This window comes from Esox lucius, chromosome 18 (assembly GCF_011004845.1).
Source record: "Esox lucius isolate fEsoLuc1 chromosome 18, fEsoLuc1.pri, whole genome shotgun sequence".
In the NCBI taxonomy this organism is placed as follows: Eukaryota; Metazoa; Chordata; class Actinopteri; order Esociformes; family Esocidae; genus Esox; species Esox lucius.
Genome location: NC_047586.1, coordinates 21,181,659 through 21,203,606, shown reverse-complemented (window position 1 = coordinate 21,203,606; position 21,948 = coordinate 21,181,659). Strand labels below are relative to the sequence as shown.

The window sequence follows — 21,948 nt, the reverse complement described above, 5'->3', positions numbered from 1 at the left end:
ACTCATGGTTAGAAACAAATGCATTAAAGCTAATTGGACAGAGAAGGAACATTGGCTAAGCATGCTCTCTGCTTTTCCGTGTCCCTGAAAGTCCTTTCTGCTTTATTTAAACCCAAAGGATCTATCTAAGGGATAACGAACATGGACCTCATATAGCTGACATTAACCAAGAGTATTCTGTTAATGAACATCAGGGCAGAACAAGCACATGCCAGTCTCTCTCTCTCACACACACACCTTATGCTGCCGTTAAATATTGACTCCCTCATTCATTAGTTGGTTCTATCCTAATACAGTGTAATATTTGGCATCATGTGTGCAACATCCATTCTGGAAGCTCCTTGGGGATTGTTTATACGGATGCCTGACTACTGTAACTAAGGTGTGCCTGAGAATAACACACTCGATCATCCCCAACCAAATCTCCAAGCATCTGACAACACTGATGTCCGGATCACAAGGTAGACAAATGCATTGTTGACAAATTGAGTGACACTATTTGTCAGAGAGTGTGTGTACGCAGTTTTGCACGGGATGTGTGTGTGGAAAGCCAGTCCCCTGGGTGTGTTTGGAAAGGGGGCCAGTTTGTCTCGGTAAACAACGGACAAAGAGCAAGTCATTATTTTGCTACCCTCCGTTAGACTGTTAACTCGATTTTGCAGAAAGAGGAATCACATTTATGCTAATTGCCTGTATTAGTTTATGATAAACAGAGACTGGCCTTGCAGAATGAACCATCTGTTGCTATCCAGCTGATTTAATCATGCAAATTATATTCTAGTTACCCCAAGATCTAGGCTCCACATAGCTCAAAGGGCAGCAGGTGATCAAAACCAAATGTTAGTAGATCACATTCCTGAGATGGCAAGGTGATCTTTCCTTGAGAAAAAGTCTTAACCCTAATTTGTCCGCAGTCACCAAATGTGTACTCCCTTCGGCTCTTTTATTTTTTGGAGTTCAAAGTCAAATTTTTGTTGGACCTTCTGTTCAGTTGACGACAAGGTGAGGTTCATCATTTATAAAGGGAATCCAGAACTCTGTGTTACATAGAATAGTTGATTTTCCAGAAATTTGAACTTCTGTCTGTTAGTCAGAGGTAAGATACCGTACCCTGCACAATTATTGGCACCCCTAGTAAAGATAAGTATATTAGAAATACACCTTTTGGTTAATGTCACACTGCAAAAAAAAATTTAACATCCAACCTTTAATTCAAGTAAATGTATTTGGGGAAAGAAACATCTGTCGTCAAGAAATAATTATTTCTTAACAAAATGACATATGCCACAATTATTGGCACCCCTAGAAATTCTTATGAACCAAATGTAACTGAAGTATTTTGCCATTTAGATGTAACTTTTTTAAGTTGATCAGAGTGTCTAGGAACTTTCAAGCAGTAATCCATGACTTCCTGTTTCACTGGGGCATAAATATGATGGGACACAGAGACCATATTCACTTATTCATTCATCAACAAGGGAAAGACGAGGGAACACACAAATCAAAAGAGGGTAAAGTGTGTGAAGCTCCATCAGTAAAAAAAAAAAAGCTAATGGAACTGTTTCCATTAACTGTTTCAGTGTGACATTAAGCTAATTCGCCCCGAAATAAGTATTTACTCACCGTTTACTAGGGCTGCCAGTACTGTAATTGCGGAGGGCACTGTAATTCGAGAATGAACTGATAGCTAACGTGTTCTAATGGTTTGATGAGATTCTCTCTCTGTCTCCCTGTCCAGGACCCTAAGATCCTGTCTTCCTTCGAGGCGGCCGGGAAGAAAGAGGAGGAGTTGGAGGGCTGTGTCATCTGCATCTGCAGTGGACCTGACCTCGTGAACCTCTCCTTCATGTACATGGTGGCGGACAGCCCAGACACCGCCAGGGTAAACCCCCGCTTTATTACCCCCTTACTGCAGCACTGTTAGACCAACCTAGCTCACACGGCGAGGTAAACGCCCAGCTTTACGCCAACGACCAGCTTTACGCAGCCCTGGCTGATCCGCTCCACCGGGCCCGGCGCTGCTAGGGAAATAGGCGACGTTAATACAGACAGACCTCTACATCAACATTACCACGGCAACGGCTATGCAAAACTCTGCCTCTTTCTCAGTTTGAAAACCTGACGACAGGGTCTTCGGTGGTCTGCTGATGACGTTGATGAATGACTCGATTTTGCCAGACACAACTATAGTATCCAGACAGAGTAGAGCAATGCTGACTGCTGCTCCCTCACTCACTGGGCCGTGTCACACCTAGTCGGGCCCTGGGATTGGAGATGGTGGCTGAGAAGCCAGACCATACTGTGGTAATGCAATCACTTAGTCACAAGCTTCCCGCTCCGTTCACTGGGAGGGGCCTTGAATTAAGCTGGGCTCTGGCTTTGCATGTCTGTGTTCTCCCCTCGTTATCACTCTCCTCTTACTCTTTCCACTGTCTCTCCGTTCTCTCTACCTTCCCCTCTCTCTTGCCTTATTTCTCACTCTCCAGAGTTCCTCTGTCCCCCTTTTCTCCTGACTCTCCTTCTTTTCATTCCTCTCTCATTACCGCTCTCTCTTTCGTTTCATCTGGCCCCAGTGGTGGAGTAGCTGAGGAGAAATACTGTAACTCTCTATCTCCACTAATCCTTCTGTCTTGCTCAGACTCGCTCTCAGACAGCTCAGGCTACATGCATATCACTCTTTACCCTCCCTATCTGTCTCCCCCCTCTTTCTGTCTCTCTCTTTGTTACCCTCCCCATCTCTGTCCCCCCTCCCCTTTCTGTCTCTCTCTTTGTTACCCTCTCCATCTCTGTCTCCCCCCTCTTTCTGTCTCTCTCTTTGTTACCCTCCCCATCTCTGTCTCCCCCCCTCTTTCTGTCTCTCTCTTTGTTATCCTCCCCATCTCTGTCCCCCCCCTCTTTCTGTCTCTCTCTTTGTTATCCTCCCCATCTCTGTCTCCCCCCCTCTTTCTGTCTTTCTCTCTTTGTTACCCTCCCCATCTCTGTCTCCCCCCCTCTTTCTGTCTCTCTCTCTTTGTTACCCTCCCCATCTCTGTCTCCCCCCCTCTTTCTGTGTCTCTCGGTTCAATTCAAAGGGGCTTTATTGCATTTTATTTACATTGTAAATTACAGTAAATTGAAAACAAAAAAAAACATTACAAATGATAATGAATAAAAGTTAAATACATTGAACAAAATTATAAAAAATATTTGAGAGAAATATGCCTTTTGTGTAGAGAGTTTTAGATCTTTGAGTTCAGCTCATGATAAATGGGGGCAAAAACAAAAGTGTTGCGTTTATAATTTTGCTCAGTGTAGATTGAAAATCCTTAGTAAACATACCACACAAATGTTTCAAAAAGAAAAATATATGTTATAATGTTATACAGCCATCTACTGTGTTGAAAGTGTGCAGATATTTTAGCTATGAATGACAAGGTAAAATGGAGATAAATAATTATGCTCCACTGGTTGACCTTTTCTTTAGGCAACATTTCACAAGTCTCGCTGCTGTGATTGAACATGGCAGGATTTGGCCTAACAGATGTCAGTGCATCAATGTGTAATTGGTTTTCAAATTATTCATGCGCCTGTATGATCTGAGGGATCTATGAGTCTCTGGTGGGGTCCTAGATTTGGCCAGAGATTAGATGCATTAGCTGCATCTTTGTTTCCAACTCATTTTGTGGGCGGTGTGCACGTATCTCATCTAGGTGGACCCAGGTCCTCTCTTAATACCAGGGCAAGTCCAGGCTCACTGAGTCAGGCCTTTCTCAAGGTCAGTTACAGTGGGTAGATATCCTACCAGAACCATCTGTCCTTCGCTCTCTCTCACTCTCACTCTTCGAAATGCATGCTAGGAGTGAGTGGGGAAGAGGCTTTTTGAGTGTGAGAGATGTTTTTTCAATACGGTTTGTTGAACTGTTGGATTCACGATGGATCTGAAACTTCCCTACTGTACTTGTTTACTATCACTAAGAGCTGCTTGTAGAATGCACAGTGCTGTGGTGCTTTTTGGTATTCAGTTGTGAACATGTTAGTTGAGAGGGGTGAAACATTGTTGGTTTTAGTAGGCAAGAGCAGTGCATTTTGAAAGACACAGGAATTGAATCTTGTTTTAAATTTTTGGATTGACGGTTTTGTTTGTTTTACTTTCGCTTCTACTGAGAACATGAAATGGTTTGGTTGTTGGATAGTGGGACTTTCGGTGTGTTTGTGTCCCGATACAGGGCGTGGAGACCCTGCTGTCAGATATAGTGCTTGCATGGCCACTTCACCACCACCGTGCCATGGGGCTGCTCAGGGTCCAGGGGAGGAAATGGGCAGATGTGGCAGAAAAGGGACAGGCAGAGCAGGAATGGGAAAATGTGGTGGCTGTCGAGCGGGGAGCAGAATAATGTGGGAGTTTCGGGGGAACGACAGGTAGCTGATGGGACTGCGATGGAGTTTGCTGAGTCAGGTCGGCGCCGAGGCGTTGTCGTTGAGAGTGAGGTTGAACCAATGGATGATGAATTATCTGTTTGGTTTCGAGGAGTTAGCGGAAATAGCGCGAGGGTGCTACGGGGTCTACTTCTAAGAGGAATGTAGAGATGGAAGGTATGGCTGAAGGTATTCAAACGGTGGCGGGACACTGTGGAGGAAGCCTCCTGGGGTGATGAAGACGAGTCTTTAAAGGCAAGTCATCAGAAGCGTCACAGCAGAACAATGAGAGTAGTTGGTTGGAAGGGGGGGTTTCTGAAGGCGACTAAAGGGAATAAATACGTGCAGGAAAATAAGGTTTCTGACTTTTTTTCAACTGATCTTACATTTTTCTCTTACATGGAGAAAAGGAATGGTCAGGAAAGAATGATCCACTCACTTGCAGAGGTCCATGCCTTCGCTGGGTTACTGGACAAGAGCTCACTAACCCCGTAGCAGTAAGGAAAAGGGCGGTAAGTTCTATACAGATCTCTACAGGTGTGAGCACACCGCATGATCCAATGTCCCGTCAGTTCTCCCACGGGTGAATTCAGAGGCTCAGGCTGAGCTGGACTGCCCACTGTCCCTGCTGGAACTGTATACTGCACTGCAGGCCATGGAGGATGGCATGGCACCAGGCTGTGAGGGTTATGCTGGGTGACTAGCGATCTGCAGGAGGGCTGTCCTCACTCTGCTGCCTTAACAGGGTTACCCTGTGAGGTGAAGGACTGGAGGCTGGTGGCCAACTGGCTGAGGGAGTTGATCAGGCAGATTATACATGTGGACTGGTCCTACTGTGCCCACAGCAGGTTGATTGGAGATTATATATCTGGTATTCTGGATTTTTCTGGATATTTCTAGGGCTATTGACTTGGATGCTGGTTTACTTTCTGTTGAGCAGGAAAAGGATTTTGATCAGGTTGAACTCCAGTATTTAGTATTTACTCTTCTGGTGTTGTTTAAGCACTGGTTTCATCGCCATGATCTCAGGCTGCTTTATGGTGACATTGAAAGTGTTCTGAAAGTTGACTGTGGCTTGAGTGCTCCTTAAGACAGGGGTGCTCTTTGTCGGCTGTGTTGTGTGGGATCACCATAGAACCGTTGTTACTTTGCATTAGCAGTCAGAAAATACCCATCTGGCTCATCTCTCCGCTTATGCTGTTCATGTACTGATGGTTGTGAAAAATCAAGACAACGTTGATTTTGGGTTAGAGTCCGCTTCTTCATAAATTTGGGTGTCTTCTGCAAAGGTCAATTGGTGAACTAAGTTGTGCGTTGCAAGATGGGACCTGAGCTGGGGGATTCATATCTTTGCCAGGTGGGCTGAAATGGTGTAAGGCTGGGTTAAAGTATTTGGGAGTGCTCCTAGGCTGTGAGAGAACCATGAAAAAAAATTGCTATGGTGTTCTCGAGATCATGGGTAAGGAGGTGGAAATGGCTGTTACATCGGAAGCCATATGGGGGTGCACTATTGTTATTAATGATGGTGTTTCCTCTGCTCTTTGGCATCAGCTGGCATGTTTAGAGACACCCTCTGGCCTTCTTGGTAAAATACAGGCAATCCATGTTATTTTATTCTGGGATGGATACCATGGGATTCTGCAGTGTTGTGTACTTTTCAAAAGAGGAGAGAGGGTGTCATACGCCTTGTCAGGTTGCTGCTTTCGGCCTCAAGTTTACTTTATAGTTCAGAAGATGTTGTATGGAGGACTTTCATTAATCTTATATTGCTGCTTTGTTCTTGATTGATAGTAAGAGGTTTTCTAGGGAAGGGAGGGTGTACATCTGTGGATGGTTGTTCTGTTTGGGGCACATAGAGGTGTGTAGACTGACTCCATGTTCATTGCATTGATTTCTGGAAGGAACTTCTGTGTTTGGGGCACGATTGACATAGTGTTCCTCAGTCCGATGACGCGGCAGCATTGCTTGATTTGAGAGGTTTGGAGAAGGTTGGAGTTGGTTCAAGGATAGAAAGCACAGCCCTCTGAAGGTGGAATTGGGGATTGGTGGTAGGATGAATTCAGCTTGCAGAGGCCTTCGAGACAGTCGTTTTAATCTTCACCCTCTCAATGTCTCCTCGTATTCGATATGCTTTAATGGAATAAATGTATGGTGAACTTTGCCTTTGCGTCGTCCCCAGGCTATTGCACACAGTTCATCTGAGCCTGGCAGGCCCTCCCTCCTAAGTTGGCCTATAGGAAGGCACCATACCATTCTGTGTAACGTACAGTATTTGTCCTTTTCATTTTAGCGACTCAAAATACAGCAAGGAGTGGCATCATGGAGCGGCTTTTCTGGTGTTTGATCATTGTAAGGAGCACTTCGATTCCGTCCAGTATAGCCGTGCCAGCCACTTCATATTAGCAGCAAATAGCCTACAACCCTTTTATAATCATAATGAGCAAGTTTTAATGAGGTATGACTTGCCTTGTTATTCCGTGAGTCAGTGCTAGCTAGCGAGACAGCTCAGTTGTGCTGTATGCTCGCACAGCTGTCCCACAGCAACATTACAATGTAGCAGTCGGTGCTTGGGTGCACAAAACACATGGGGTAATGCGTTGTGGGAGGTGATTAAACCAATGTCTATTCACTGAAAGTCTGAGTCATAATCCTCTTAACACCTTGCAGCAGAACTTGAAAAGCGGTTCTTTGCATCATTACACCATTCATTTTAGTGGATTTTTAGATCCACTCCAAATAAGGTCTTTTTTTTGTGGGCTTACACCACCTCTGCGTTAAGAACTGTGTAAATATGTGTAAGACAAGATGTCTTCTATCAATATCTTTGCCTATATTTCACCAATCTTTTTGGGGGGGAGTGAATTAATGCCAATGTGTGTTAACTAACGTCACCTTGACACGTTTTACATGGTTGTTAAGACTGAGCCAGACAAAGCCTAAATGAAACACAGACGGTATTTGAGGTGAATCTGAAATCCCTTATAGGATGAATTGATGGGTTGACGCGATCAGAACCAATATCATGTTTTGCCACTAGGTTTTATGGAGATGTTGACTATTTCTGTTAATCGTGCCAGGATTTTCCCACTGATTTCTCCTTGGTTAAAGAAGCCCACAGTGGTCGTGGTATGCCAAAGAGAAGTGACACACAGAAGAACTATGAAAACAGCTGACCCCCCCCAATAAGAATAGTAGATCTGAAAACAATAACATGAGTAGTAGCCACCAATAGAGCATTAAGATTATGAAAACAGCAGTAAGGGTAATGGATATAATAACAACAGTATGAATAGTAAATAAAAGCCCCAGTGAAACTGGTAGATGGTGAATCCACTGGTCTAAGCCTCTGTCTCCAGTGTGCATGGGTACTGCTGCCGAATGGGTTGGAATCAAGCCCACTGCTATCAGGATAATAACTTCCCCTCTGTCTCTTTCAAATAAAACTAAAGAAAATACCCAGAAAAGAAAAGATAATATCTTTATATAAGACCGTAACATAAGAAATATTTTTTTTCTATTTACAGTTCGGGGTAGAATCAATTTCTGTTATTTATTTGGGGAAGGTGATTTGGGTTCTTCAACTCAGGAAGGACATCACAAAGACACACATGGAATTCCAAGTTCACATACCAACGAGACATATGTGAACTTGTAAATCCATGTGTCTGAGTACAGAATTAGTGATCATAGCCTGACAATAAAAAACGGATTCCGTCAAAAAACGACTTCTGTGTAATCAATGACCGTGGAAGAACACTACTCTTGATGTCCTTGTCACTGTTTTGATAGCCATATTTCAAGCCTGACTTTGATAGGTTATTGTTTTCTTTATTGACTAGTATGCTGTCTCACTGTTTTGATAGCCACTTTATATTCACCTAATGTGCTGCTGTTAACCCAATCAATACCAGAACCCCAACCCAAAACTACGTTCTTCACTTATTATATTTGTTCTTGCCTTGCTGTTTAGCCTCACATGGAAGATGTTTACTGTTATTTATCCAAACCAACCAGGGCTACATGTACATCATGATTACAGTTTGACACAAATAGTTGCATTTTATTGAGTTGTATTGATAGAAGGCAATAAAACATTAGACCTGCTTAACAACATCCAGATGCATACTGAGTGTAATTAAATCCTTCCTCTAAGTATACAAATGGACTGTTACTGAAGAACTCCTTATTTTGAAATAACTTCATGTGGCTTGTGAGCAAAACCAACATAGTACGCGTTTTCGGGAGTCAAATTTTACATAGATCTCTTAAAAAGATTTGTATTTCAAATATTAAATGTGTCCTGTAGAATAACCATGTCAGTAGTTTCACCTGTAGGTCCGGGCTGTTTTTAGTCCAGTAGTCTAGAGCAGAGTAAAGCCATTATGCCTCTTATCTTGCTGTGGTGATCCTGTCCTGGGGGACTCTGTTCCAGTCACTGCTGCCTAGCAGTTCTGCTGTGATGAATATTATGGCTGGCTGGGTGCTCTGCCAGCAATGACTCCTGGCGGGAGGAGGGGGTGTGGACCAGGAGCTGTGTGGTGAGAGGGTTCAGTGGGGCAGAGGGCTCTCTGTAACATGCGGCTCTTTAGATGTTTGCTAGGGGTTCTGGGACTTGTAAAGGGCTTTTTGTGAAGGACCTGAATCTGTTCATATTGGTGTGGACCTTGTGATAGCGGGTGGATGTTGTGATAGCGGGTGGACGTTGTGATGGGTGTGGACGTTGTGATGGGTGTGGACGTTGTGATAGCGGGTGGACGTTGTGATGGGTGTGGACGTTGTGATGGGTGTGGACGTTGTGATGGGTGTGGACGTTGTGATGGGTGTGGACGTTGTGATGGGTGTGGACGTTGTGATGGGTGTGGACGTTGTGATGGGTGTGGACGTTGTGATGGGTGTGGACGTTGTGATGGGTGTGGACGTTGTGATAGCGGGTGGACGTTGTGATAGCGGGTGGACGTTGTGATAGCGGGTGGACGTTGTGATAGCGGGTGGACGTTGTGATAGCGGGTGGACGTTGTGATAGCGGGTGGACGTTGTGATAGCGGGTGGACGTTGTGATGGGTGTGGACGTTGTGATAGTGGGTGGACGTTGTGATAGTGGGTGGACGTTGTGATGGGTGTGGACGTTGTGATAGCGGGTGGACGTTGTTATAGCGGGTGGACATTGTGATGGGTGTGGACGTTGTGATAGCGGGTGGACGTTATGATAGCGGGTGGACACTGTGATAAACCTGTGACGCCTCAGTGTTTATGGTGTCCACGACTGGCTTAAGGGCGTCTGGTTTGGGGAGAAGTTTGGGCTGACAGGAAACTGTTCAGTAGACAACTGAGGTAGCCAGTCTTCTCAGAAGCTTGGACACGCTATCCGTCACGTTGTTTGCCCCATAGTGCACTGTGATGCTTTCTGCCCCTTTCATCCCCTCTGAGACCCGTCCCATGACAGTATCCGTGGGCCACCAGAGGTTGATCACCATTTATCCGGGGAAAGTAAATCTGCAGCCAATTGACTTTCCACTGGAATCCACTGGAAAGTGCATTCTTTGTTTTCTGTGCCAGTGTTAAGCAGGGCAGTGTATTTGCTTGTAGTGGGTGGGTCAGGGTGTGGGTTTGTCTAGTGGGTGGGGCAGGGTGTGGGTGTGTTTGTAGTGGGTGTGTCTGTAGTGGGTGGGGCAGGGTGTGGGTGTGTTTGTAGTGGGTGTGTCTGTAGTGGGTGGGGCAGGGTGTGGGTGTGTCTATCCTGTTGAGCTGGCAGGTGGCTGACCTACCACAAGGAGTTACTACAGCGCAACGAGACAATGCTTATTCTCTATCTTTCTGGTATGCTCCATCTTTCTGTTACTGTCTCTTTTTAGCTGTTATACCTGTTGTGTTTAACATTACCCTCTGGTGGCCAATGGGGAAACTGCAAGTTGTACTGTAGAATGTTTTTTTTTTTTGGTCTACGGTAGAATATATTTATTTTTTTAACAAAGAACAGATTGGAATCACCGTTATTCGCTAAGTCTTTATCATTTCAAAAGGCTCATTGATCTTTAGAAATACCTTTTCCAATTATGTTAGCACAGCTGAAAACTGTTGTGCTGATTAAAGAAACAATTAAACTGGCCTTCTTTAGACTAGTTGAGTATCTGAAACATCAGCAATTGTGGGTTTGGTTACAGGCTGAAAATGGCCAGGAACAAAGAACTTTCTTCTGAAACTCATCAGTCTATTCTTGTTCTGAGGAATGAAGGCTATTCCATATGAGACATTGCCACGAAACTGAAGATCTCGTACAACGCTGTGTACTACTCCCTTCACAGAACAGTGCAAACTGGCTCTAACCAGAATAAAAAGTGGGAGGCCCCGGTGCACAACTGAGCAAGAGGACAAATACATTAGAGGGTCTAGTTAGAGAAACAGACACCTCACAGGTCCACAACTGACAGATTCATTAAACAATACACGCCCAACACCAGTCTGAACATCAACAGTGAAGAGGTGACTCTGAGATGCTGAAAAAGAAAAAGCCATATCTCAGACTGGTCAATAAAAATAAAATATTAAGATGTGCAAAAGAACACAGACACTGGACAGAGGAAGATTGGAAAAAAGTGTTATGGACATAATAATCTTTGTGACCCGAACACCTCAAACTAAGAACATTCATGAGACTCAGACCAAATGAAAAGATGCTGGAGGAGTACTTGGCGCCATCTGTCAAGCAGGGTGATTGTCTGGGGATGCTTTGGTGGTGGTTAAGTGGGATATTTGTACAGAATAAAAAGGATCCTGAAGAAGGAAGGCTATCACTCTATTTTACAACGCAATACCCTGCGGACAGTGCTTGATTAGAGCCAGTTTCCTCCTACAACAGGATAATGACCCAAAGGTCAGCTCCAAACTATGCAGGAACTATTTAAGGAAGAAGCAGTCAGCTGGTATTCTGTCTATAATGGAGTGGCCATCATAATCACTGGATCTTAACCCTATTGAGCTGTTGTGGGAGCAGCATGACCCCATGATATGTAAGAAGTGCCCATCAAGCCAATCCAACTTGTCTGAGGTGCTTCAGCAATCTCTTCAGATTACCTCAACAAAATGACAACTAGAATGCCAAAGGTCTGCAAGGCTGTAATTTCTGCAAATGGAGGTTTTTTGATGAAGGCAAAGTTCGAAGGACGCAATTATTATTTCAATTAAAAGTGATTATTTCTAACCCTATTAATGACTATATTTCCAAATACATTGAACAAAATTATAAACGCAACACTTTTGTTTTTGCGCCCATTTATCGTGAGCTTTCTCTATGTACACAAAAGGCCTATTTCTCTCAAATATTTTTCACAAATCTGTCTAAATCTGTGTTAGTGAGCACTTCTCCTTTGCTGAGATAATCCATCCACCTCACAGGTGTGGCATATCAAGATGCTGATTAGACAGCATGATTATTGGTGTACCTTAGGCTGGCCACAATAAAAGGCCACTCTAAAATGTGCAGTTTCACTGTATTTTGGCGGTCCGAAAACTAGTCAGTATCTGGTGTGACCACCATTTGCCTCACACAGTGAAACACATCTCTTTCGCATAGAGTTGATCAGGTTGTTGATTGTGGCCTGTGGAATGTTGATCCACTCCTCTTCAATGGCTGTGCGAAATTGTTAGATATTGACCTGGAACACTCTCTCATATACGCCGATTCAGAGCATCCCAAACATGCTCAATGGGTGATGAGTCCGATGAGTATGCTGGCCATGCAAGGACTGGGATGTTTTCAGCTTACAGGAATTGTGTACAGATCTTTGCAACATGGAGCCGTGCATTATCATGCTGCAACATAAGGTGATGGTCATGGATGAATGGGACAATGATGGGCCTCAGGATCTCTTCACGTTATTTCTGTCCATTCATACCATAACCCCACCACCACCATGGGCCACTCGATCCACAACGTTGACATCAGCAAACCGCTCATACGCCATAGACAAGGTCAAACACATACACTCATTCATACCTGGTTCTCTCACTTCCCGATATACAGACACTCACACACACACACACACACACACACACACACACACACACAATATCTCACATTCTCAGCAGGTTTTTTGCACTATGCCGAAGGCCTAGAGAGCTGATAGTTATTTCCCCCCCCCACACACACACACACTGCCTGATGTATACAGGGTAGTGTGTCAGCTAATAACTAGGAAGCCAAACAGGAAGTGTTTTGAGGAAGATATGGGCTATCAGAAGTCATTTTTCGTGGGGCCTGGCTTGGCACGAGAGCTGACCCCTGCACACATGTGAATCTGTTTTCAATCTGACACCCTGTTCTTTGACCCCCCCCCCATCATCCTCGTCTTTCCAGCATTGATCTGTGCTGTCAGAACTAAAATGTTAAATTGCACTACTCAACACACTACCACTTTCAGAGTTACACAATCAAGAGTAGTAGATCACCCCCCCCCCACACACACACACACACACGGCGGGATGTGTGCATCCATCTGCATGGCTGCTAAGTGGACGCTGCTCTGATACTGTATTTAAACAGTGTTAGAGCAGAGAACACGCTTGACAAACACAGTGAAACAGAGACCATGTGAGTCAACAGTCAACCAGGGAAGGCTCACTGTGTGTGTGTGTGTGTGTGTGTGTGTGACGGAATATGTAAACCGAGCTGAGCGGTTTGAAATCCCACTCATCACTCACCAAAGGGGTCCGTGCACGCCGCTCCAGGCGCTCGTCGTCCATTTTCCCGCTCCGCTCAAATTCGCTCGGTGCTCTCAAGAGAAAGAACTGCCACCCTATATCGATCCATTAATTGTTTCCTTTACAGCCCATCAAACCTGGTGATTATGTAGGCTACTATTTGGTTTTAAAGTCTGGTAGAAGCACATCTGAAGCAAATCTGAAGACACGTGATGGAAATTGAGAATGCTGGGCAGAGCAGGCGTAGGGCTCACTGCCAGTTTACTGTGGGCAGTTAAACCATTATTTGACATTATCGCGTGTCAGCTCCAATAAAAAAAAACTATTGACTTGAAAAACAGACCGCCTATACCCTCCAAATTGCATAGGGGCTCCGAGGAGACCACTAAAATGAGGAGATGAGCGGTCGCAGAGACACTCGTCTCCAGCAGTTGATTTGTCAATTCAATCCATTTTGTGCTGGTAGCTCAACAGAGTGCAGATAAAGCAGTGGCGGTCCCACACCATTTCACTCCAACCCCGCTCACATACTCTGATGCAGTGTAAAACCCTATGTTTGTTTTCTTTCAGAATTGGACAGAGGGGTTGAGGTCTGTGATCCACAACTTCAGAGCCAACAACGTCTGCCCTATGACCTGCCTCAAAAAACAGTTAAGCGGACACACTTGATGCACAAGCGCGCGCACAAACAAACACACACACAGACCTCAACATGTAACTCATCCCTCGTCTTTTTCAGTTGGATGAGGATGTGCTTCCTGACCAATGTGAATGGCAAGATCCCAGTGAGAACGTAAGAGGCACATCTTTTACTCTTAATACCGAACTGCGGTCCTATTCAACCCGAACGGACGTTGCGATGATAGCTGACCATCTCCTCCTCCGTTGCAGCATCACACGGACGTTTGCGTCCGGGAAAACGGAGAAGGGCATCTTCCAGGCTCTGAAGGAACTGGGACTGCCCAGCGGAAAGGTCAGATGAACGGATGTGGCGGGCCAGTCTGCCCACGTGCCATCTTTCAGAGGATGGTCTGGTGTGGTTGACGTTCTTTGTAACATTGCCGTTGGATCCAGTGCCGCCTCCGAATTGTCCTGGAGACATTGGCCTGCATTTAACATGTAGGACTGTGTCAGTCATTACCCTAGTGTGCTAACGTGTGTTGCCTTGTCCCTTCAGAACGACGAGATCGAACACTCCGCGTTCCCCTTCGACATCTTCTATGCCCTGACTCAGAAGATCTGCCCTCGTACTGACATCGAGGAACTCTTTAAGAAAATGTGAGTACATATCTCTACCTCCTGACCCTACAACTGTGCTCTCCCGTCGATAGCTACTCCTGCTCTACTCAAGCCTAGAAAGCTAACTGCTCCCTCAATGCTAGTCACATCTAGTGGTGCGGTTACTGTAGGAGTACTGAATTCTGAAGTGGCGTGAGCAGAGCTGGTCAAAAACATGTCAAATGTGGTTAAAATTACTTGTTTTGCTATCTTGGTAGACATTTGTAGTACAGTGGTGTCTGGATTTTTATTTCCTTGTAGTTTTTCTGCATGGTCACAGTGGCTTTGATAGTGAAACAATGGCTTTTATAGTGAAAAGGTTTTAGTGATAAGTTGTAATTACAGCTAAAGTGTAGAAACTGTTTTTGTGAATGATAAGTATGAGAGAGTTAAAGGAAAGAGAGCAGTAAGCGAGAACGTTGCACATGATGGTGGTGTTTGGTTGAGTGACATTTACTAAACAGCTGCTGTAAACCTTGGACAAAACTAAACTGCTTAAACAGTGACACATTAACATGTTTGTTTAAAACTAACTCAGCAGTTTGAACGTGTCTGACCAGTGATGATTTTAACATGTTAGTATTTAGTTTTTAAAATGTAACACGGCTCTAATTCGACCACTGAAAATAATCTGCTTCTGCTGATTACTGACTGAGAGAGGGGTTTTTTAAGAAATATAACATTTTGTTTTTCTAATTAATTCCTTTGCAGCAATGGGGACAAAAGTGATTATTTAAACGTAGACCAGTTAGTCAGCTTTCTGAATGAAGTAAGCTCTTTATCATTCATTAACTTCTCTGTGTGACTGCTTGACCCTTCCCCTTTCAACTACTTCAGGTTAGAAGTTGCCCTTAGGCACAGATCTCGGATCAGTTTCACATTTCCCTCCTCAAATCCTTAACAGTTGGAGGTGACTCGATGCAAAACTTGTCCTAAATCATTGTGTAGGGATAACTTCACCCTGCTTCACCCTCTCAGCTGCATGACCCCACCCCCAACCTGTTTCTCACTAACCCTGCCTGTGTTTGACTAATTGCATAACCATGGCAATCTGGGAAGGGGGGGGGGGCTTCCTGTTTTGGCCATCTTAACTATTTTCTGCGTGTCTGTCTGTCTTCATGCTGCCTGTTTGTCTTGCTGTTGTTTTGCTTTGGCTGAAAACCCTCCTGCTTGCTTTTTTTTATCGGCTGCACTGGCTTCTCTTTCCATATGTGCAATGCAGAGGATTCCCAGTATTACAAAGGCTCTAAAAATGTGTTCTGTTCTAGCCTCTAGTGTTGTCATGATCCCAGACACTATGTGAATCTGTCCCATGACGTTAGGCTTACACCTACACACACACACACACACACACACACATACACACACACACACACACCTACACCCACACACACACACACACACACACACACACACACACACACACACACACACACACACACACACACACACAACTCCCTACTCCCTCAGTAGCTCCATAGTAATAATTGTGTATTTTTCATCACCTACAAATGGAATATGTTATGTGCTGTATAGAGCTCCACCCATTGTCAGTGTGATGTGTCAACCCTTTGTAGTTTTTGTCAGCTATGAGTGTGTATCTGTGGTTTTGTCCCGTCATGATGGTCCCGGTCCTAACCTGAGAAATCTGTGTAACAGAACAGCCAATTAGTAGCCTAAACCTTGTGTGTGACCTGAAAACAGCCATTAGCTCCACCAGCTAGGCTAATGCCAAAACTAGTTCAGCGGGCTGAAATAGTATTGTGGCTCAATGTGTTCAAACCCAAAATGTGCTCCAAGTACATCATTTGTCATGTTAGGAATGGGCCCAATGTCCTTGGCCAGCCGTGACGTGTGTATCTGCTCGTGAGACGGTGTTGTGTGTCATTGCGTTCTCCAGAACCAGCGTGACCCTCGGCTAAACGAGATCCTGTTCCCCTTTTACGACCCTAAACGAGCCATGCAAATCATCGAGAAGTACGAGAGAGACCCCGACCTCAAGAAGAAAGGTGAGACAGAGGCAGGGCCTGGGAGCGGAGAAGGGCAGAGCCGAAAAAGAGAGCTGAGGGAAAAGAGAGGGAGAGAGAGGGTGGAACACTGCCCTCTACAGTTGAATGAGAAAACTGCAGCGCCAACATTAGACTAGCGTCTGTTGGAAGTTTAGTGTGGAGGAACGCGCCTTTAAACCCCCATCCATCGGCCCCTCCAGGTCGTATGTCCAGCGATGGTTTTTGCAGATACCTGATGTCGGATGAGAACGCCCCGGTATTCCTGGATTGTCTGGAGCTGTACCAGGACATGGAGCAGCCGCTGGCACACTACTTCATCGCCTCGTCCCACAACACATACCTGACGGGGAGACAGTTTGGAGGGAAGTCGTCCGTGGAGATGTACAGACAGGTGCTGCTCTCTGGCTGCAGGTAGGTGTTTATAAAGTATTACAAATATCTCAAGGACAAATTCAACAGTGAGAATCTGTCAATGCTCGTGTAGAATTGTTTGATTACCGGGAGCAGTAACTCCTTTTGTTTTATCGTCATTGTTTTTGTCACTATTTGCACATTAATCCCAATTTTTTACTTGCCTGTCCCTCTGAAGTAAAACAGGCAATTTCACACAGTAGCGTTTAAGCGTTTTTCTTTTCACGTGTACCATCTCAGGTGTGTGGAGCTGGACTGCTGGGATGGGAAAGGAGAAGACCAGGAGCCCATCATCACTCACGGCAAGGCCATGTGTACTGACATCCTCTTTAAGGTGCGCAGTCTCATGGACACACTCACTCAGAGTGAACCGTTGTCTGTTAATCATTCACATGTTGTATTCGTTATGTGCGGCAGGTCTGCCCTCATGTGTTGGGCGACTGATAGTGCATCTTCCTGAGACCTGTAGATCCATTTGAACCATAGAGAATTACTGGAATTCTGGATGGATGAAACCCGTTTTGGCGTGCAGATTGCCATTTAGGCATTACAACACTTTTACAGAAGGAACACAATTTTTTCCAGTTCATGAGATGGGACCACCCAAATTAATAAGATTGCATTACTGAAGGTGGCAGTAAATGTGGCTTTAAATTGGTTCAGACAACACACTGCAGATGGCAGTATACACACTGTCAGGTTTTGTTTTATTCCAGTAGTTGCGAAAGATACAGGCAACTTCGAAATGGGGATGGCCTCCCAATGCTGAATGAAAAACGGAATGAACCAGCCTCGTCAAGCTGGTCCCCAGCAAGTGTAGGTTCCTTTCTGGTTTTACAGGGATCAGTAAAACTGGTGCTTTCGCTGTGTTTCTGGTGCTTCTTGTGGTCGACAGCTCACACATGGCACCAGCCCATCCATAAACATGATGCTCGGACAGCTCCTGTATCTTATTGGCTAAAACTGTAAATGAAGCTGGTCACAGCCACTGTTTTCAGGATAAACGTACGCAGGAAACTGCCCATAATACTGAGCGAAGAAAATAATTTGTTCGGGAGCAAAACGATTTGAGGGAGCATTGCTTGTGACTAATGCCAGTGTTGCTGGTGACCAGCCTTTGCTGTTCTGAACATTATTGACCAACCTTCACTCTGTTGTTTGGCGTTGGTTGACCAGCCTTCACTCTGTTGTTTGGTGTTGGTTGACCAGCCTTCACTCTGTTGTTTGGTGTTGGTTGACCAGCCTTCACTGTTGTTTGGCGTTGGTTGACCAGCCTTCACTCTGTGGTTTGGCATTGGTTGACCAGCCTTCACTCTGTGGTTTGGCGTTGGTTGACCAGCCTTCACTCTGTTGTTTGGCGTTGGTTGACCAGATTTCACTGTCCCCATGTTCTGTGTTGTGTTGACCTCAAACAGGATGTGATCTGCGCCATCAGGGAAACAGCCTTTGTGACGTCTGAGTATCCGGTGATCCTGTCATTTGAAAACCACTGCAGGTAGAGGGTCTTTCTTCCACGTGTGTTTGACTGAAAAGAGGTGCCACATTGTAAATAGATTTCATTAAATGGCAGAAAAATAGGAAACGTGGAATTGTGTTTTCTTACTAACACACATTGAATGCTGTTTGTTTCAGTAAACCTCAGCAGTATAAAATGGCTCGGTACTGTGAGGAGATATTTGGAGACTATTTACTAAAACAGCCTCTGGAGGGATTCCCTGTGAGTCCTTAAAGTTTTACAATAGCGCACACACACACACACACACATTCCTGTGTTCAGTCTACTGTTTCTGTATCTGTATTGTGTCTAATAGAAGTTGACTGTCTAACATAATAAAAAATATTTTTCATATGTGATGTTTCTATCTACAAAGAAATGTTTAGCTGTCATCAGTCTTTTATGAAAAGAAAAAAAAAGATGTTTGTTGTCGTTTGCCAGATTGAACCAGGTCGTCCCTTGCCTTCTCCCAACGACCTCAAACGAAAAATCCTCATCAAAAACAAACGCTTGAAACCTGAGGTGGAGCAGAGTATGTTTACAGTGGCAGCCTTTGACACGTTAAAGTAACTGTCCAGGAAAGATCGAACTTAAAATATTCTCTTGAATACCCCAAATAATTTTGTTGATTACTATCCCTGTTTCTGGTTAAAGCTTCAATTGCAGAAAAAACACTTCACAAACCCAAGCTCAAAACCTGTGATATCATAATTCTCTCTAAGAGTTTGAACGGGCCAACTAACTGTCTAGGGAAGGATGAGCAGGCCAATCAGAAGTTTACTCTCATCAATACGTTTCATGACGTCTTCTAACCCTTCAGTGGTTCTGAAAAATTAAACAGCCATTTCGACAACATAGTTGCCCATTGTTTTCCCAAATGTTGAAATATACAGATGTCTTTGAATCAAAATAAGATCAGTCAGTTAATCAAATTGATTTTATAAAGCCATTTTGACTTCAGCAGTTGTCACAAAGTTCTTCTACAAACACCCAGTCTCAAACCCCAAAGCGCAAGCAACAACAGTTCATACAGGGTTGCTAGGAAAAACTCCCTTGTAGGTTTAGGAATGAACCTGGAGAGGAACGAGACTCTGTGCAAGTCTGGGCAAGTCAATATTTTTGCTTAATCAGAAGACTAGCAGGTCAATAAATGCAAGTGGGCTGTGATCACAGTTCTTAAACAGAATCCAAATAGCTTCTGATGATGCATTCTCTTTATGTGAATTTTCGTTATACAATGCCTGGATATACATTTAGTAAATAAAAACTGTAAGAGAAAATAAATATTAACAATAAAACAATAGGACACATGACTCAACCAAAACAAAAACAGACAAAAGCACAATCATTCAGACATAATCTGCCATTTATAAGCAATTGGACCCGACAGATTATGACATTCTTGGGCTGATATACAGCTCCTCACTCAAAACTTTCCTTTTCAACTTTTTTGGAAAGGAAAGAAAAAGGTGCAGTGGTCTTAATTTTTTCCGGAGCTGTATTGGTGGCTGATAACAAGCCTCTTTTTTGGCTGATAACAAGCCTACTTAATATGAAGTAAAAACATGGATGGCATGTGACGCAAGAAGCTGTTACACCTGGAATATGCAGGTCTAACTAGAAAGCCATCTGGTGGTACTCCTGAAAACAAGGGTTAGGATGTGGTTGGTGTTTGACCTGATGTCAATAATATCTGACAGTTTTTCACCTTCCCTATCCTACTCAAACAGAAACTGACCATGGTGAGCATTGTGTGTGTGTGTGTGTGTTTGTGTGTGTGTTTGTGTGTGTGTGCACCTGGAGGTTCCTGGTGAATATAATAATTCTCTGTTGAAGTATACCGAGACACTCTCCAATCTGTATCTTCACTCGATTCTCCTCCATCAAATAAATGTTGACCCTAACCACAAAATTCCCCAGACATTGGTCCCCTTTAGTTTGATATGTCCGTGAAACCAAAGTTGAGGGTGTTGTGAAGTCTAATGCTGAACAGATGAAAGGAAACGGTACTTCACATGTATCCAACAGGACAACCTAAAATAACAGAAACACGTTGTTTCTGCTGCTAACCGTGTAGACGCCAGAACGCTTGAATAACAAATCTCCTATAAAGAAAATACAATTGAAGAATAAAGCTCTCCATTGTAAGTGGTTATACTAGAGCAAATATTTCATAGAAATCTGGAAACACTGGACAGTTACTTTAACGTAATAGTTTTCTATTCCTTAATACAATTCGTATGTCTGTTGTGTTATTTTGTCTGTTGGTTTTTGTTCAATACGTGGACCTGTGTTGTTCTGTGTGACTGCGTATGTCTTCTACAGAGCAGCTCGAGTCCTTTAAGAAGCACATGGAGGCAGGAGAGACCAACACACCAGCGATCCTACTGGGAGCCGAGACAGAGGAAGACATGGAGAACGGTGAGTGTGTGTGTGTGTGTGTGTGTGTGCATGTGCTCTTCCTCCTGCTCTGTGCTATTCCATAAACAACTGATGGACACATAGTGTCTAGATGGACCTGGAAATGTATAAATATGCACATCAACTGTAAATGAATGTATAGTGTGTACTCTTACCGCTTGAATTCCTTTCGTCATATGCACAACACTTATACGATGACTTAGACTTCGTTTGTCCTATGCTGTCTACCACTAGCCGCTCTTTTAACGTCTAATTGCGGGTATGTGTTTGTGTAGTCAATGAATGAAGGCCATTCTGACTGTGTAGCATTAGGTGAGGTGAAGGATGGGAACCCAGAGCTGAAGACCAGTGTGTCAGAGGAACCCAGTGAAGACAACAGCTTAAGCACCAGTGTGAGTGTCAGCGACTGTCTCAGTGGGAAGAAAGATGGAGGGGAGAGGGAGAGGGACAACAGCGTCAAAAAGGTACGTGCGCTTTCTCAAATGGTATTGGTGTTTAAAGTTTGACCCGGAAGATCGTTGCTGTGTTCAGCGTGTTGGGTTAGTGGGAGAGAGGAGTACATGCGGAGGTGTAAAAAGTACAATGTAAAAAAACTTGGTTGTGTTCATTGAGTGAGGGAAGTACCTAACTACCAACTCCCTTAACCTGGTTATTTTGGTCTTTATTAGGAACGTCTCTAAACTGGTGAACAAAGCCAAATACTTCTACTTCGTACTTCACCTCTGTGCATTTTATTTGTAGTATTGAGTACTGTTTATGTGTTTTTAAGCTTTCATGGCCATTACAAAGCAACTAAATCAAGCCCTGAATGTTGATTGGCTGAGAGCTGTGGTTTATCGGCCCGTATACAACGGGAACAGTATAACAAAATGTTATGGTTGTAACTGTTCCGTTGTTCAAATGACATCGTTGTAGTACCTGACTGATCTGCATCCAGGACCAGAGCTTCGCCCTGTATAATGATTGTCTACTGTGTGTTCAGGTTGTGGACGACGATCCAACAGAGATGTCTGAGGTCACAGAAGCAACAGACGCCACAGACGCCACAGACATCTCAGAGGCTTCTGAAGATAACAACAACAAGAAGGTAGGTGTCTCTATTTGAAGATAACAACAAGAAGCTACTGCCCTTTACTGAACTATATTTGTGTTAAATGGTCTACTGCTCTTACTGATATTTTACCGCGGTACTGGTTTGTAATGGTCTTTAGTGTTTTGTACGGGTCTATTCTGTTTAATACT

The 21,948-nt window shown here is 44.1% G+C and overlaps 1 protein-coding gene across 4 annotated transcripts in view; it reads left to right on the top strand.

Annotated features, from left to right (window-relative positions):
• LOC105017521 (1-phosphatidylinositol 4,5-bisphosphate phosphodiesterase beta-4) overlaps positions 1–21,948 on the top strand; it is a 99,948-nt gene that overhangs the window by 55,750 nt on the left and 22,250 nt on the right. For all 4 annotated transcript variants that reach the window (XM_010882195.4, XM_010882194.4, XM_020056451.3 and 1 more), the window contains exons 7-21: positions 1,739–1,882; positions 13,663–13,742; positions 13,832–13,885; positions 13,984–14,065; positions 14,270–14,370; positions 15,082–15,139; positions 16,271–16,379; positions 16,580–16,790; positions 17,031–17,124; positions 18,206–18,285; positions 18,423–18,507; positions 18,727–18,817; positions 20,611–20,706; positions 21,013–21,170; positions 21,689–21,793. In XM_010882195.4, the coding sequence (XP_010880497.2) occupies positions 1,739–1,882; positions 13,663–13,742; positions 13,832–13,885; positions 13,984–14,065; positions 14,270–14,370; positions 15,082–15,139; positions 16,271–16,379; positions 16,580–16,790; positions 17,031–17,124; positions 18,206–18,285; positions 18,423–18,507; positions 18,727–18,817; positions 20,611–20,706; positions 21,013–21,170; positions 21,689–21,793 (1,548 nt within the window). The remainder of the gene's footprint in view (positions 1–1,738; positions 1,883–13,662; positions 13,743–13,831; positions 13,886–13,983; positions 14,066–14,269; positions 14,371–15,081; positions 15,140–16,270; positions 16,380–16,579; positions 16,791–17,030; positions 17,125–18,205; positions 18,286–18,422; positions 18,508–18,726; positions 18,818–20,610; positions 20,707–21,012; positions 21,171–21,688; positions 21,794–21,948) is intronic.